Consider the following 18,904-nt stretch of genomic DNA (forward strand, 5'->3'; position numbering starts at 1 on the left):
TCGTTGCAAAAATAAGTCAGGTTGTATATAGGAAAGCACAATACTACGTCCACTCCTTATATACAGCCTATGGTTGATTCTAATAGGGAACGTGAGACTGACTTTTGTGGACCCACAGAATGTTTTTTTTTTTTATACCAAAGTGAGCTTTATTCTATCCTTGTGTTCTCAGTTGTGAAACAAAATTTCTTTTTTCCCATTCACTCATTTCCCTGGACGCTCTTAGTGTCATCTAGAAACCTCTCCCAAATTCATTGTCGATAGAGCAGTTCTGTTCTACTTGATTACATCACATATTCAGAGAGAGATGTTCATGTTTGATAATATTTTTTGGTCCGTCTTAGACCATAGGAATAAAATGTATGAATTATCAAAACAGGTTAAAGATTTCAGTTTATAGTAAATTGAATATTCCTGGTACAATGTGATGGTCATTTTTAACTGTGTTTGGATGTCATATAGGTCAAACATGAATCAAATAATAAAGAAAAGAATCCATTATTGAATATGAAAGTTAGTTGCAGACTAGCAGCCCTGGCACGACATCTGTGTGAGATAATATCATTGAAGCAGATCTGTAAATGAAATTGTCTGTGTGTTTGTCTCTAGATGCTCCACCAAGGTCCCATAGCGTATTTTAACCAAACAGCATCCCCTGCTGGTCGTAAACCATTTCTAAAGTCCTTTAATGCAGTTTAGTTTGACCATAATCATAAATTCACTCTCTCTCTATACTGCAAAATTAAATTAGTGATGTGTTTCAAATAGCTTTGTCCAATCAGGAGCAACTCATTGTGCAGTGTTATTTACTTGGTACCACCCTTTTGTTATCATAAAAAATACATGTAAAGCACATTTACTTGATTGTTTATCAAGAATTTTGTTTAAAATCTTTATATGAAATGGTGCTTCCTCTATCCTTTACTGTTATTGTACTGTACACTGTAGTTGTTTTATAATTACAATAGGGAAAAGAGTTGGAAAAGCCTATCCTTGAAACTATAAACTTTAGACATATATATTTAATATTACATTTTGAAGTATGAAGTTTACTTAAATGATTACACTTGCTGACTCATAATCCTTACTTTAAATGATATTTAATTCCAAATGCAGACTACAGGTTGTAAATACCCAAATGTACCTTCCAGTCCTGTAGGTGGCGCTGATACATCTTTACATTGAATGGTCGCCGGCGCAAAAGAAGATAATGTGCAATAGTCGAACGGTTTGAGCCTAACAACTTGCCGTCGTTGCCACAGGACGTCACATTGTTTTCCTCATTTCCAGGAGCGCTACTACAAGAGCGTCCCTGTTTCATACATTTAGCACACTAAAGTGATTTGTATTCTGTACGGAATTGAAATAGCAACAATTAACCTTTATTTTTGTTTGTAAGGCGGAATTCAAGCCAGTTAAGCTTATTGTGAAAGCAGCACATAAGCTAATAGACAGCGCACTGGCGCCTTGTATCGTTAGCCGCTTGTATCATTGAACGCTAACGTTGCTTCACTAAAAGTCTGAAGCCTTTTAGAGCAAAATGATGAACTATTCTGACTACGACTCTGACGGATATTCGTCTAATGAAGACGCAGACTACGTCCCATCAGGTGAGAGCGGTAAACACCCCGGGTCGTTCACGTGCAGAGGTGACGTAGGCTACTGAAGGAAACACCGCATGGAAGGTTCTAGTGGTTTATTCAATGATTAAAGGTTGGCCAACTAATGTAACACGTATGATCACTAACGTTAGCGCAACCACAAAAGCTACGCATTAAGCGTGATAAACTAGCTAAAGGGTCAAATATTCAGCAGCTGTGGTAGCCTACCGACCCGTTAACGTGACGTCCCTACGTGAGAGATAGTCTACCACACTCCGTATACAAATAGGATACATTTATTGGAGTATTGCTTCTCAGCAAATGTACATACACCTCTGCGATCAGGATTTAACACACATTGCAAACAAATAAGTCTGTTGTCTAAGTCCGGCTTGAATTTTATTAATCTAGCAATGTTTTTTTAAACATATTTTCAATAACCTCCACTGGTTCACTCTGCTGTAAGTAAAGGTGGTTAACCTTATAAATCCCTTATCGCCGTTATTAGACGCAAGTATGGTAAATAATAAGCATGCAATTTGAAGGGTCAGCTTCATACAGTGTTTCATGGGGTTAAAGTGGGGGTGAAGGCTGATCACTGACAAGATGATATCTGGCCAATGTGATGAACTAGATTGTAGACACTGACAGTGTGGGATTGTTAAATTACTCAGTGGCCACTTTAGGTAAAACTCTACAATCAACAACTGCAGCTGCCAGGTGGTGTACCAATGTGTTTCTATTATTTTGTCCTCCCTATTTAACGAGCATAAAGGGGCGCTGAATATGAGAACACCTTATCACTGGGCCCTGTCTGTTAATCAGTTGATCTCAGCGTGTTTACATCCTCTTCCCCCTCATTCCCACTCCTCCCTGTGCTCTCTCCCTCCTCAGATGATAACCTCAGTGAGGACGACATGAATGAGTGTGAAAAGGAAGAGCCTCTGAACGAGGGCGACAGCGTTCCGCATCCTGGCGATGTCAGCAAGAAGAAGAGGAAGAAAAACGACATCGGTGTGAGGTGAGAGGTTTGGGAGAATATTATTTGAATATTATCACATCTGTATGAGCACTTTGAAGCTCTCTAAATGCTCCTGAAAGTAGTCTACAGAATAATGTCATACTCAAATTCCCATGGCAATTTAACAACTCTAGGGTGAATGCTGGGGTCATGACAGTTTTGGGGACTACAAATAAGGTGAAACCCTGATGTAGAACAACGAAACATTAAACCTCTCCTCTGGAACGCTGTGTAATTACAACATGTAAATGGATAATTTGTTGGTTTACAGTCATAATAGCACATTTATTATTGAATTATTTAAGATAAAATGCTTGACTTGATATATAAATTCTGTTTAATGGCAAATAAGGGTCAGATACCAGTGCCTTGCCATTTCCCCCCTAAATTACTTAAAATTGAGCCTAAATATTCTGAATTCTTGAGCTGATATTTCGGCCATTTTGAACCAGTTAACACAATTCAGTTGCATTTATTACAGTGTGTTTTATTTTTATACCCTCTGAACCCTAAACCCACCAGCGGGTTTGAAAATCATGTTGTTGTTTTTTTAGTTGCCAAAAATACTCAGTTTATCTGACTTTACTTGAACACACCATGTGTGACGAACGCTTCTGTCAGAAAAAAGCAACCAAATCAAATTTTAAAATTGTCATAATGATCTAAAACACTTTCTACATGTCTCATTTAAGATTCCACCCCAAATAAACTGTATGGCAGATCCTGTAAAAAATAAACCCCCCCCCCAAAAAAAACATTACTCTTGGACTCCTCAGTGCAACTGGAGAACCATGATTGACCCTCTGAGACGAACAAAGATGTGGCAAAAGCTCTGAAACTGCGACTGAACTGCAGGCTGCAGAACACCAGAGGAGAGGACCAGAGAGGTTGTAAAATGTAAATAGTACAAAAATGCATTTAAAACCTCAATTTTATGTGGACACATACATATATATATATATATATATATATATATATATATATATATATATATATCCAACTGTTTTCCAATTCCAAAAAATTATTATCAAAGAAAATCAACTTGCGTTTTTTTTCTTTTTTTCCTATGATTTATGGCATTATAACTATGTCATACAACACAAAATACATGTTTGAGCGATCTCTTCTTCTTGCCATGAGTATGCTGTTACCATAGAGGTGCGGGGCTTATATACTGCAGTGAAAAACGAGGCCTCAGTGAGGAAAATATGTCAGGAAAGAAAACACAAAATAAGAAGGAGACAAATAAGAGAATTCTTGTCTCAATACCTTAAATCGTATTTCTTAAAAGGTGTGAAATTCTGAATTTAGAGAATATCAATGATTGAGGGATTGCCTCCACATTACGACTAGTCCGGCGGCTAGAAGCTAACAGCGCAAACAACGGCAACAGTGCTGACAGAGCTAACGCTTTTGCAACGACACAGTGGGTTGGGATGGTCGTTATCAGCGGTAAACTGCCATATGAGCCCAGAGTGGCACGGATTAGCTCACCAGTTAACGCACGGTTTGATAGCAACGCACACAGAGGGAGAGTGCTCAGGTAGACATTACTCCTCTATATCTTTATAAAGATAATAATTGTTTGCTGCTTTATTGATGCTCTGAAGTTAGCAACTTTTAATCAAAGAAGATGATGACCTTAAATTCACTGGTACTTTCAAATTAATCTACAGAAAGAGGAAGAAAGGAGTACTGAAAGTAGACGAGGACGAGAGGGACGGAGGTGAATCAGAAGAGTCACGGCCGCTGCAGGAAGAGGTGGGAAAAGTTCCGGCGGTACGGGAGATGGACGAGGTAAAGCAGAAGAAAAAATCTGACGACCTCTGGGCCAGTTTCCTGTCCGACGTTGGAACCAGACCCAAAGAGCCCACGCCGGCCTCACAGTCGGGTACCATACAGAAGGTGAAATATGTCCTAAACCCAAATGTACAGTGAAGGTGGTACCAATGTTTTAAAAAAATGTAAACACTTGGAGGGAACCAAATTCTTAACCAAACTTTGAGATGAAACATTCACAGTGCACTATGTTCTATACCCAGATATAAATAATGGGTGGTTTGTTTTGTTGTATATCAAGTGGATTTAACAAGAAGAAGCATTCATTATCAAACCTGCAATATATTTCTCTGTGTCTGTCGACCTTGTCTCTTCCTCAGAGTGACTCTTTTTGTTTTTATCCTCAGAAGGATTCCTCAGTATTGACGGTTGCAAAAGCATCAGAACCTGCTAAAGTCACCATCACCCAAGTGTTTGACTTCGCTGGAGAAGAAGTTAGGTAAATCCTCTGAACCATCATCCACACACAAAACGGTTGTTTTTTGGAAGATAGGAAACACAAGGGCCGGGAAGATGTTATCAATTCATTTAATTTAGTAAATATGAAATGAGTACGGAAGCCTTCAGATATAAGTGAGGAAAAAAGTTTGGTGATTCATTTTCTAAGTCTAGTCTTAGTTGTTTTTCTCTCCCTACTTAAGAACGGGTGTAAAAAACGTTTTGTATATATAAATATCTTGTTTATTTTTATTCATCTGTTAAACAGGCTGTTTGAAAAACCTTTTGCCAGGTAAACGATGCATATTCTGCACTTTTTTTGTTCATCTGTGAATACAGGTGCAAAAAAAAGTTTCAGTGTTTGTTGTTGTGATACTCATTTCAGCCACAAGACACTAAAGTGCACCAATAACCCCATGTTCTAAATGGGACTAAAAGCAATTGTGCCTTTTTTTTTGATGAAAATAATCCTGAAAAAACTTAGTACTTAAGTAAAACTTTTTTTTTTCTACTGTTACAACCAGGAGAGGAAACAATTTCCACATCTGCATCACAGGGCTTAAAACTTACCTGAACTATAATGTAGTTGATACTTAATAATAACCTTACAGGAAATAAGATATTATCTTTAAACATTCAATGTTATCACCACACCCCAAACAAACAACTTCAGACTGCATAGAAGTGCATAAACAATGATCTCAAATCAGTTTGTCAAACAGTGTTCACATTGACCAGTAGGTGGAGCCACTAACTCACACATACTTAGGTTGTACTTTATGGAGTAAACGCCATAAAGTACAGTACGTTAGAAAGTAGTAATAATAATAGTAACTTTATTCATAAAGCACCTTAAAAAACAGAGTTAACAAAGTTAAGGCAATATAACAAAAGACAGGCCAACAAAAGGAAGAAAAACAAAGGTAAAATTTAAACACCGATAAAACAGTACAATAGATGAAACGATTGAACAAAAATCAATACAATGAATCCAAATAAAAGGAAAAATATAATTAGAGACAATAAATAGATGAATAAAGAATAATAAATATAATAAAATAATACCAAATTGAAATAAAAGTCGTCTTAGTCGTGCTCTTGTTGCCCTGCTTTGGTTGGATAGGAGTTTAGTTTTGTGAGGCTCTCTGAGAGTGTGACGTCTCCTAGCTATTCTCAAGGTGCGTTTGTGCAGTTATTAAACCACTTTTGAGCAACACGTTGAGTTCAAGTTCAACTCTCCTGTCATGTGTATGGAGAATACAATGAAATGCACGTGCTCAGTAGCGTCCGCCGCCTTACACATGGGGCACACATCCCCAGTCAACAACAAGAAAAGATACATTTGACACAATATACATCACAACAACAACAATATGTGGTGCGTATGGAGGCGTCAACTGTTGCAGCAACCTGACTGCACAAAGAAAGAAGCCGTTAGTTGAAGACGAAAACTATTTATTTTGTCTTATTGACATTTAAAGAGAGGTTCAGCCCATCAGAGTTGATGGATCCGGATCGTAACTGCCCCATTATCATTAGGGGAATATCTTCATTGACAGAACCCGATGCGGTAGCATAGTCGTCAGTAAAATTGCATAATTTACACGCAATTAAAATGAAGCAGGCTTAGACCAAAATCATTTAAAGACGGTAGTCAATCAGTTCCACTAGCATAACACTCTCAGGACAAACTCAGCTTCCAAGAACGGCAAAAAGATCATCAGCAGGTTGTTTGTTCCGTCTGTTCTTACAGGGTGTAAAGAACATTGTTTTAGATTTACGCCACTGAAGGCTGGAAAACCTGTTTGAACCAGATTCTTTACAGCTGACCCTTCAATGTAAGCAGTAATAACTTGTAGCCGACAATGCAAACCGTTAAATTAGCCCCCTGGAACACACACTCCAGTTTACAGCAACGACAGTTGTTTAATGGGAGACACACAAACATCCGAGTGTTTCCCATAAAACCGGCGTAATTATCACTGTGTCGTATACTGTATATCACACAGACAGCCATACCCTCCCCCCCACACAGCTCTGAAGGATGCTAGTTATGTGGAGCAAGTAATATGCCGTCCTATATGTAAACGACTGAGCACTCTTCATTCAGAAACCAGAAACCATCCCGGTTATAATTCATGTGATTGATTATGCATGAAGCTGTGCGCTCTGTAATTACATAAGCATAAGATTAGCACACTGAGGATGGTTGTAACTTATCCACCAGAGCCAAGATCTAAACGCTGCTGGCTCAATATGGGATGTGCACGTTGTAGACCAACAGTGGTGTTTGGGTGAACTTGGCTATTGGCTCCAAACGTTACAATATTTCAAAGAGTGGCCGGGCGTCCAGCACCCTCTTGTCTTTGCGGTTTATTCTCCTTGGGACTCCGATGTCTTCCCCTCCCCTGGGACGAGACTGGCCCTAACCGGGTGCTCTGTGTAATTATGCCTGCATATAATCAGCATACATAACAGGGGAAAGGCCTTTTCAGTGTCGCCATGATGGATGCGAGCGGTCGTGGCGCCGGCGTTCCCAGAGGACGCAGCGGTTGTTCTTCATATAGCCTCCATGTATCTTCTCCATGGTGGGACACGGACAGATGTGTCTCTCTCTTACTGTGTGTGTGTGAGTGTGAGTGTGTGAGTGATATTATGCAGTGTGTGTAGAAGTAGAGGCTGGCCTGCATCCTGCTTTATTCTTTACTCTTCAACACAGAGGTGTAGATGCAGCTCAGCAGCTGTGTAGATGAGATTTATGTTGATGGATCTTGGTCTTTGTAACGGCTTAAAAAGGAGGCTACTCCTGTGTAATGACATTCATTTGTTAAGGAAAGTGCACATAAATCAACATTTGATATTATGTTTATATGTTGCCTATGTATGTATGTATGTATGTATGTATGTATATATGTATACATATACAGTGGGTACGGAAAGTATTCAGACCCCTTTAAATTTTTCACTCTTTGTTTCATTGCAGCCATTTGCTAAAATCGAAAAAGTTCATTTTTTTTTCGCATTAATGTACACTCAGCAACCCATCTTGACAGAAAAAAACAGAAATGTAGAAATTTTTGCAAATTTATTAAAAAAGAAAAACTGAAATATCACATGGTCATAAGTATTCAGACCCTTTGCTGTGACACTCATATTTAACTCACATGCTGTCCATTTCTTCTGATCCTCCTTGAGATGGTTCTACTCCTTCATTGGAGTCCAGCTGTGTTTAATTAAACTGATTGGACTTGATTAGGAAAGGCACACACCTGTCTATATAAGACCTTACAGCTCACAGTGCATGTCAGAACAAATGAGAATCATGAGGTCGAAGGAACTGCCCAAGGAGCTCAGAGACAGAATTGTGGCAAGGCACAGATCTGGCCAAGGTTACAAAAGAATTTCTGCAGCACTCAAGGTTCCTAAGAGCACAGTGGCCTCCATAATCCTTAAATGGAAGAAGTATGGGATGACCAGAACTCTTCCTAGACCTGGCCGTCCAGCCAAACTGAGCAATCGTGGGAGAAGAGCCTTGGTGAGAGAGGTAAAGAAGAACCCAAAGATCACTGTGGCTGAGCTCCAGAGATGCAGTAGGGAGATGGGAGAAAGTTCCACAAAGTCAACTATCACTGCAGCCCTCCACCAGTCGGGGCTTTATGGCAGAGTGGCCCGACGGAAGCCTCTCCTCAGTGCAAGACATATGAAAGCCCGCATAGAGTTTGCCAAAAAACACATGGAGGACTCCCAAACTATGAGAAATAAGATTCTCTGGTCTGATGAGACCAAGATTGACCTTTTTGGCGTTAATTCTAAGCGGTATGTGTGGAGAAAACCAGGCACTGCTCATCACCTGCCCAACAGTGAAACATGGTGGTGGCAGCATCATGCTATGGGGGTGTTTTTCAGCTGCAGGGACAGGACGACTGGTTGCAATTGAAGGAAAGATGAATGCGGCCAAGTACAGAGATATCCTGGAAGAAAACCTCCTCCAGAGTGCTCAGGACCTCAGACTGGGCCGAAGGTTCACCTTCCAACAAGACAATGACCCGAAGCACACAGCTAAAATAACAAAGGAGTGGCTTCGGAACAAGTCTGTGACCATTCTTGACTGGCCCAAGTAATCCCAAGTAATCCATACGTGCAGTGCCATTTGACCTCCAAACATGATTTGTATTATGGCATCCAAAGAGTTCAATTTTGGTCTCATCTGACCAGACTATATATTCTCCCAGTATTTCACAGGCTTCTCTAAATGTTGTGCAGCAAACTTTAAACGAGCTTCAACATGCTGTTTCTTCAGCAATGGAGTCTTGCGTGGTGAGTGTGCATACAGGCCACGGCGGTTGAGTGCATTACTTATTGTTTTCTTTGAAACAATTGTACCTGCTAATTCCAGGTCTTTCTGAAGCCCTCCACAAGTGGTCCTTGGCTCTTGGACAACTCTTCTGATAATAATTTTCACTCCTCTGTCAGAAATCTTGCGAGGAGCACCTGGTCGTGGCTGGTTTATGGTGAAATGATGTTCTTTCCACTTCCGGATTATGGCCCCAACAGTGTTCACTGGAACATTCAGAAGTTTAGAAATCCTTCTGTAACCAATGCCATCAGTATGTTTTGCAACAATAAGGTTGCGAAGGTCTTGAGAAAGCTCTTTGCTTTTACCCATCATGAGATGCTTCTTGTGTGACACCTTGGTAATGACAAGGGGCAGGATTGCTTTCTAATTACTGATAGATTTCAGCTGGTGTCTTGGCTTTCCATGCCTTTTTGCACCTCCCTTTCTTCATGTGTTCAATACTTTTTCCCTGTGTCATTCCATTTTATTACACATAACTTAATTTCTGAATTTATTTGTTTGGTTTTCTTTGTATGTATGGATTACTTGGGTTGTTACCGACATCTGGTTAATAATACTCTCAAGATTATGACTTGTACTAAAAATACCCACTGTCAGGAGGACTTCTTTTTTATTAGTGATCAAAGTGCTGTACAAAATAGTGTGCGGTTAATATGCATGTTAAACAAGCAACCAATACACAAACAATACAGTAACTCATTAAAACCAGAAAAATGATGTCTTCAAAAAAAAAAAAAAAACAAGTTAGATGAGACTGAGTTGTGTCTTCCAAATGTTCCTTATTTGACCTGATTTTATTTCAAGGGTTTTTCAGTCTTTCATTGTGGTTAAGGGCCAGTATCATCATGTACTAGCTGTTTCCAACGGCTCCATAGGCACACTGAAGTATACTGTAGCAATACGTGCTGTCATTTTAAATACAGAGTTGTCTTACAGAGTGTCTGTCTCCCACTGTCAGGGTGAATAAAGTGGTATCAGCAGACTCCAAAGAAGCTAAGACTTACCTGAAGAGCCAGAACACCAAACAGGAGAGTGGAGACGAGGAGGAGGCTCCATCACCGGGACAACCAGCTCTTCCTGGCCCCAGGTACGCACACACCTGCACACATACCAGTCAGCCCCCGCAGTAGGGCTGTGCAATACGTCAATATTATATCAAGATTCTGATATGAGACTAGATATTGTCTTAGATTTAGTCTTTAGTAATAGATGTGGATATTTAGTATTTTATTATTTGTTTGTCTGTGTGTGTGTGTCTTTTAATACTTTTTGTTGCCATGGCAATTCAAATAATTTTGGGATGTGGACGTCTTTCCTCCAAAACCCCAGACAGGAAATCATCTTCCAACAGTCAGGAAGTACAGTGTGTCCACAAGCTATTTCCTATTTATCTCTCATCCCTCTGCTTGTGTGTGTGTGTTCGTGTTCGTGACGGTGTGTGTGTGTGTGTGTGTGTGTGTGTGTGTGTGTGAGAGGGACACCCAGCACAACAGGAAGGAACCATGAGTACCACTCCCTCATTAACCTTGTGTGCATGTATACACACACACACACACACACACACACACACACACACACACACACACACACACACACACACACACACACACACACACACGCTGACAGATGTGGTGAAGTTAGTGTTTGTTTGTTGCTGATTGAGATGATGCTGTTATGTAACGCCACAGTATTAAAATGGTAAAATAGAATATTTCAATGTTGTGATGCAAAATTTTAAAGTGATAGTCAGACTATACCTTATAAAATCTTAATTTTTTTTTAAAATTCTGCTCTTGTTAAATAAATTCATTATTTTTTTCAAAGCAGATTTAACAACAGAATCGGATGTTTTATATTTTGTGAATCCCAAACTTAGAAGAATACTCTCATGTCAAGTGTGTTCGTTCAGAGCTGGAGTTAAGAATTTGTTAGCCTAGCTTAGCATAAAGACCGGAAAAATTAAGAAACATCTAGCCAGGCACAAAATGCTGAACGATTCCTTAACGTTTAGCTCTATGTTGAACTCTATGTTCTACTGTGTCAACCTTTAAACATCCTATCTGCAGGAAAAAGGGCCTTTTGCAAGTACGCCTGCTATTTACTAGTATTCCAGGCTTTATATTTACATTGTTTGGTTTTACAGTAAGAAGCCAGAGGGTACGTACGATAGTATTACTAACTTGGGTTTAAAAACATTAAAGGTGCTGAATAAGCAAGTTCGAGCACATCTATGATTGAGGAATTGCCCCCACTTGGCTCTCAACATGGCGACGCCTGAGCCGATGGCTAGCAGCGTCGCCATTTTTAGGTTATTCAGCCACAAGGAATACACATTAACTAAGAGAAACTCTAACGTATGAATATATTAACGGTATGGATGAAAAGATTCAGCTGTGGTTGGAATGGAAGTTCTCACAGAAGTTATTGGTCTATTCATAGACAGGAAGGAAGTCCCAGCCTGCACATTGACACGGGTCAGGACCTAGGACACACTCTAGCTTGGCTCTGATAAAGGAATGTTGGCCTTGGGTTGAAACACACTGCAGTTTAAGGACAATATTACGAGCTTCTCATGGATGTGTGTAATTGTAGAATGTCAAAATGGCCGGCGGTTAAGAGGTTCAAAGTGATTAACAACGTGTGTGTGCAGTCATGCACCAGTTAATGAAATGCTGGGTCCGCTGTGGTCTCCAGTGGAACATCATTACGCTTTCACAAAATGACTAATGGCTTCTTTCTAGAGAATCTTTACATACTGTATAAATCACTTCACATTGGATATACTATACATACCATAATAAGAGTCCTGATGTGAGAGAACAGTAAGGATAAGAGGATAAACGTGTGATTATATATGCAAAATTTAAATCATTCCTGAGCAGCAAAAATAGATTTTTATTAAGCTAAACTCTGAATCTTTGTATTTTTGTGTGTTTTTATTATAGTAGATGACACCGAAGTGCTATACAGGTCCATTACTTATTTTTGTGACATTTAAACCACATCTCATTAAATCAATGCAGTATGTAAAAGGACAGCAGGTCTTCTAAATTGGCCCGCGTGCGTGCGTGCGTGCGTGCGTGCGTGCGTGTGCGTGTAGGCTTTGATTGCTGTCTTTGTGAGGACCTTTCCGTCCTCGCTACTTCAAAGGACAGTTTGAAGGTTTAGGCTTTGGTTGTGAGATGAATTAGGCTCAGTTTACTTGTGATGATTAGGTTTTGGGGTTTAGGGATGCATTTTGTCAATGAGGGCCCCTTACAAGTATAGAGGAACTGTTTGCGGGTGTGTGTTGGTGTAACATTACATTAACAGCTTGTCATACCAGCCTCTCTATAAAGTGGAACACCATCTAAACAGAACTGTTAATCACATGCTTCAGTAGATGGATGTTTGCTTCATATCTCTGCACGTCTTTAATGTTCACAGCAGTCAGCTGGTCTGTTGGATGGTTCCATTGGTTGCACGGTCGCTGGTGTTACTTTCATGAGGAGAAAAGTGGGTCTTAAGCCATCATTTTTTTACTAGTTTTGCTGCTATTCAACAGTTTGTGTTTTTGTTTAACCCAGATCTTCCAGCCACTGTGTGCGGGGAGAAAGACAGCCCTCTGGACAGATCTCTAGCAGAAGCTGCTTTCCTGACTGAGCTTTTCTTCTCCTCGTCTCAGTCCTCAGTCCTAACTATTGACTTCCATTGTAATGCATAAAGTTGGCGTTTTGTTAATAACAGAAGGCGCTTCCCCTTGTGACGGCTAGTTTTATCTTAATTTGTCAATGAAAATGGGCTGGTGCACGCTGGACACCTTTGTGCCTGTTTCTTTAATTCACATAAATACTTACTAGGTTAAAAAAAAAAAATGCTGCAAATAGCTTTTTTGTGTTTATTTATAATTATTTTAGGCTACCAGGTAGAATGCACTGTGGCCGATTTAGTTTATCTAGAGAAAACATGTAGATTTATTCTTTTTTTTCGATTGGTTGAAGAGATGGTAGAATTTCAGCTGACCACTATTTTCTTTTGGTTGACCAAAGCCCCAGTATATACTACAAAATACAAACCGGCTCCAAATGCTAAAAAAACACCTCCGTCCTTCCTTAAACACATACTGTTGATAAAGGCCTGTTTCTTATTAGCATAGTTCCAAATATCTACAGTTACACTTCCTTACTTGGGACAGAACCTGAGAGTACCCCTTTCACTGGGGCTATCTTGGCCAAAACGTCACTCACACATGCTACAATCAAGGAGTTTATTACAGTTGTGATATGGGCGTCATCAGGTTGAGATGGACGACCATTGCTTTTACTTTTTGATTGAGTCTCTGTCTGTTGATCTCACCCATTAAGATTCTTAAGAACATTTCTTACTTGGGCTATCAGTTCATGTAGCTGTAGAGATAGTGCCTTAAATAACCGCGCTGAAACAGCCAGCACCAGTTCAATACACTCTTATGAAGTTAAAGCAGTGGCTTTGAGTCGAGCTCATACATTTTCATCAGCTCCTCTCTCTTTTAACCTGAACTTGCCGTCTCTGCCTGCAGCATTCAGACTAATAAGGCTACGTGACAAAGACGTTTGTTACAGAAATAGCTGATGCCAAAATGCGTCTGTATCTTAAAAGTGTACCTCCATGTTTTTCATGCCTGTTCACTGTGATGAATACATTTGTCACAGTTGGCTTCAGTGATGTGCTGCCGTTGGTACCGTGTGCCTCTTTATAGCTATAGCTCCTGCTTTGTTCATGTGAAACCTAAAGGAGCTAAATATTAAAATTCAGAGTCTGGGTCTGGATTGTCTCCACACGGCTCTCACGTCTGACGTCACAAGCAAACATGGAGGTGGCTGAGGCGAAAATGGCGGCGGTGAGCAGTGTCGGCTAAAGCTTTGTTCTTGTTCGGGCTTGGTGCATGAACTCCGAGCACGCACGGAGCCGTTTATGCTCAATGCACCGTTTGTTGCATGATTCTCTGAAACGCCAAAGGGTGAACAAACAAAATGAACTGTGAAGATTCAAAAAGACAACATCCTTCGTCTTGTATAATGTAATGAATTGTACGTCTTAAGTGTGCATCACCTAACGGTCCCCCTCTTGTTTCTGCAGTGCCAAGCGCCCTGCAGGCATGTCCAGCATCCTGGGTCGTATGGGGTCAAAGAAACTGAAGATGAGCACGCTGGAAAAGTCTAAGATGGACTGGGACGCTTTTAAGTCGGAGGAGGGCATCAGCGACGAGCTGGCCATCCACAACAGGGGCAGAGAGGGGTAAGAGACTGTCGCACCACCAGGCTAGAAATGACACTATGGTATATTGTTGAGGTGAAAACTCTACAACATTTGGACTTTTACTTAATACTTAAACACTTGTTGCAACTTAATTAATACTGAAACTGGACTTCAGCGTAGTATTTATTGTTGGATTCAGACGCTAAGGTCTCAGGAAGTTTTACAGGAAAACAAGTGTAGTTTTTAAAATAGTTTTAAATCACAATTGTTCATTGTAATCAATCAAACTGCATCATATCCATCAAACGAAGTAATCATATCCATTATTTAGCATTATTTCCGGTTGCTAAGTAACAAGATACTGCAGTACAAAAAACTGCCAAAGATAAAGCTATTTAGACCGATATCGTTCGGCTTGAACCATCACGTGTAGATTTGAGCAGCACAGAATGGACTACATCTGAGATCAAGCTGACAAATCTCAGAAATGTCAGTATGGCCTTATTTTACATATAAACTGTTTCCTAGTTTCCATCAAATGTGCCGTATCACAATATACATACAGTAAATCATTTCACTCTCATGACGTTGCGTTATTATTATTATTAAATGTTACAGAGAACCAATGGCAGTTTTCTCATATGCCATACTCATTTGCGCTGCAGATTGGACATTCAAGCTCTTTAAACTGGCATTCCTATAGTATTTCAGTCCTGTTTGTTATGGAATTTCTTTTTGAGTTAAAAGAAAGGAATTGTGCTCAGAGATAAGCAATCTGGAGTCTTTGGCTGCCTCTGAAATTCCATACAAATTTTTTATGCATTCTGTTTGTGTGCATAGTTTCATGATCTGTGTGTATATAATTGAGAAAAACTCTCATAAAGCCATAGACTCCCTGTTTATAACACTGCAAATACATAAATATTGCTTTTCTTTCATCTGTGGGCTCAATAACCACTGTGACTTAACAGGCATTTATTTTAAATGAAAATCCTCAAGATTTGCCACTTTAAATTCAATAATCCCAAAACGCTGACACGGCTCAACCACAGTGAGCAGGCCCGATGGAAAAACGCTGAGTTCTTAATTATGAAATAGCAGCGAGGGGTAAATGGAGGGAGACATTGATTTCATATGAGCAGGGATCATGCTTCAGTCTGGATGGATGGAGGGAGCCAACGGGAAGACAGGCTGCCCTCTGGGAAATAACATGAGTCCGTTCTGTGCTTCACACACACACACACACACACACACACACACACACACACACACACACACACACTCCGATAACATACTTAACATTTACTAACTTCCAACCATGCAGAAGGACGGGGGCTAATTTAGAAACACTTAGACACAACAGGCACTCAAATCATTCTACACACACACACACACACACACACACACACACTGCAGGAAAAGTTGCGTAACTGCTTCCTGTGCTGAAGTGGAAAGAGATGTGGTTTAGGCGGTGGGAGAATGTGCATGTGATGAGCACACTTCTCCTACACTCTCTGTCCTTGTATTTCAGTATGTTTGTGCTTGTTACGATTGAAAAGCCGCTGTCTGTGTGTGTTTAGGTACGTGGAGCGGAAGAACTTCTTGGAGCGCGTCGACCACCGGCAGTTTGAGATAGAGAAAGCCGTGAGACAGAGCAACACGAAGCAATGACACGGACTGAAGGCACACACACACACACACACACACACACACACACACACACACACACACACACACACACACACACACACACACACAGTGGAACAGACGCTAAAGCTGCCTGTTTCTAGATTTCCCTCTCTCTCTAATGACAAGAGTTTCTGCTCCCCCAGTAAAGTGTGCTCAAACTGGTGCTGGAGTCTATTTCAGGACAGGGGTATTAATATGCTGAGTTTGCGGAACGACGGGGGTGTTGAGTGTTTCCTGTGCTTCCATCCACATGAGAACCAATTAGAGTGTGGAAGCTCCACTCTAAAGACATTTTTGGGGGAAGTGGGGTCACTCTTGCCGGTTCTTCTTCCTGACAGGGAGGATTTAGTTTGTTTTATTTTTGTAGTTTTGTCCATTGTTTGTACTGTACTTTTTTTTATTTGCATATAACATGGAACTCAAGTTAAATCTGACTGGTTATAATCTACTACTAAAATAAAACCAAAGTTGAAGTAAACCGACATTATGGGGGAAAGAAAGCACCCCCACCATTTTGATGTAGTGCTGATGGTTAAAGCCCCCATGCGTACGTTTTGTAAATTTCAGACATTAGCAATTCCCAGTTGGACTATCCAAAAAGACGACATAGCACACTCCATTGCACCGCAAGATGGGATTTTTCAAGATGTCCTACGAAAAGATACTCATCTTTTTCGGCTATTTTCCTACTAAAGCCGCAAGCTTGTTACGTGCTTGCTGTGTTTTCAAAATAAACTTCTGTCTTCACGGAATCTCAATAAGGTTTATGCAATAAAACTACTTGTTTAAGAAAAGATGCCGTTTGGGTTAGAATAACTGCTTTTTCAGAAACGTGCGAGTTGTGACAAAAACATCACCTTAAACATCAGTTAAATTATTGAACATGACTTCTTCTTTATCCGTCATTGTTCAAGACTAGGTGGAAAAGATACCAAAAACATTTCATGCGGTATCTTTGAATTACGGCGCATTACTTTTCGTAGGTTTTTGCTATGAATGCTGGTTGAGACCAGCCTGAAGTTTTCTATGGCAAAAACAAAGATTATCCCATCAGAAAAAGTTGAAAAATTGAGAATTGCATTAAAATTCTACACATGCTGGCTTTAATGGCAGGGTTGGTAATCTTCTTCAAAAAAAATGTTTTGGGTGTTTTTTTGTTGAAATTCTTATTAAATCCCGACAGCAATCAATAAATCAAATGCTCTGGAAAAAAGGGAGAAAAAAATCTGAATATGGGCTGTCGCAGGACGGGTTGTTAGTGTTGCCCTGTGACTTTGGTAGCTTGTGTATCTAGCTACTTTAATTTGAAAAGAGTTTTCAATACTGGACTGTGTTTTTTGGTTGGAACATTTTTTTACTCTCGCTAGTTCCTCAAGATTACCAACCCTGCCTTTAATCCACTGATGGAGAATAGATTTTGGGGCCCCTCATAAAGACAGTAATTGATCAGTTTGTCCTTTTGTTGTTAAAGGTTTGGTTACATTTATGCCATTGTTGAGTTTTATCGTTTCAATATTCAACCAATACTGTGTTTAGAAGTCGTTAATGATGTTTTTTTGGGGGGGGGTTGGGGAAAGAAAACTGTTTGTTGTTCCTTTTAAATTTGAATGTTTTCATACTTTGTAAACCATCATGGGACACTGAAACACTCTGCTCACCACTGAAATGATAACATGTATACATAGGTTTAGGTGACGAGCTTTCCTGGGACACTGTACAGAGCACCGTAACACTGATCGATACCACAACAGACGTGTAATCAATCAAAGCGCTTCTTACCCATCATATCAGAGGAGGACCACACGGACCGGCCGTCCCTCAGGTGCTGTTTGCTTTGTCCTGCTCATGAACAAACATGAGGACAAAGACCGGGCTGTGGGAGGAGGACTGATGTCTTGTTAGTTTGACCGTGGAGTCTTGGTGCAGCTCTCTGTTTATTCATGTAAATATTAGATAGTCAATAAACACAAAAGGAGTCATTTTAAAATATGCTGGTTGATTTATTTGTGTTTGCTGAGGTGTCTGTGACTTTGTTCTCTGAAGTAGCAGGTGAAGAGCCTCTGCATCCATCATTGTTCTTCGCAACTGTTGTAATTTTACTGCTGACTGCACAGATCACCTGGAACACCCTAAAGGATCAGTATTCAATAGACAAAATGTTGTGAAATTATACAATCCTTTGAATATATTGTATAAATATGTAAATGAACCAACCCTTTTCAATATTGAGATGAGAATGGATGAATTCCAACTGTCTCCTAAAAATGATAATCCCATGTTACAAAACTGTATTGTAAATTATGTTTAAATGGGAAAAATATTTGTTGTGTTTTTTTATTTTTATGTATCAACGATTTTTGAAAGTCCATGGAAGTCCACATTTAGAGGACTACAAGGAGGTGGGTGGGTCAAAAAACTTTCACCCAGGAGACTGCTGTTTGTGTCCTGTATGAAACCAGAAGTCAACTTTCACTTATTTTAATTTACGTCCGTACATTTTAAAACGAACCGAACGTCAAAGCGTCCTTGAGCAAGAAACTGCACCCCAACGTGTTTCAGCTTTACAGCTGCTCTTAAAAATGCTTAGGATGGGTTAACAGCAGTGATCACATTTCCTGTATGTACCTTCAAAGGGCCACTGTTAGGATCAGCACCCAGGCTGCTGGGGTTAGGTCTCAGCCTTGGTACATGGGACGGCTGCTCTCCCAGGTGAGCCACCCTACAGCCACAATTTATGTGGGC

The 18,904-nt window shown here is 40.1% G+C and overlaps 1 protein-coding gene across 2 annotated transcripts; it reads left to right on the forward strand.

The window, feature by feature from the left end:
• Positions 1-1,255: 1,255 nt before the first annotated feature.
• Positions 1,256-18,431, forward strand: cfdp1 (craniofacial development protein 1). 2 transcript variants are annotated; one of them, XM_054620160.1, is made up of 7 exons: positions 1,256-1,610; positions 2,496-2,622; positions 4,299-4,527; positions 4,809-4,900; positions 10,215-10,343; positions 14,354-14,512; positions 16,054-18,431. In XM_054620160.1, exons 1-7 carry the CDS (start codon positions 1,541-1,543, stop codon positions 16,142-16,144), a joined length of 897 nt encoding a protein of 298 aa, XP_054476135.1. In that variant the 5' UTR covers positions 1,256-1,540; the 3' UTR covers positions 16,145-18,431. The 2 variants fall into 2 exon arrangements, with proteins under 2 accessions (XP_054476135.1, XP_054476136.1); XM_054620161.1 differs by having other exon boundaries at positions 4,812-4,900.
• Positions 18,432-18,904: the final 473 nt, after the last annotated feature.

The sequence above is a fragment of the Anoplopoma fimbria genome, chromosome 19 (assembly GCF_027596085.1).
Source record: "Anoplopoma fimbria isolate UVic2021 breed Golden Eagle Sablefish chromosome 19, Afim_UVic_2022, whole genome shotgun sequence".
Lineage (NCBI taxonomy): Eukaryota > Metazoa > Chordata > Actinopteri > Perciformes > Anoplopomatidae > Anoplopoma > Anoplopoma fimbria.

Excerpts from the sequence above, each read along its gene's own strand:
- cfdp1 (XM_054620160.1), top strand. The coding sequence starts at position 1,541 with ATGATGAACTATTCTGACTACGACTCTGACGGATATTCGTCTAATGAA. Across the intron at positions 1,611-2,495 it reads CGCAGACTACGTCCCATCAG|ATGATAACCTCAGTGAGGAC; the intron begins GTGAGAGCGGTA and ends CTCCCTCCTCAG. Across the intron at positions 4,528-4,808 it reads AGTCGGGTACCATACAGAAG|AAGGATTCCTCAGTATTGAC; the intron begins GTGAAATATGTC and ends TTTTATCCTCAG.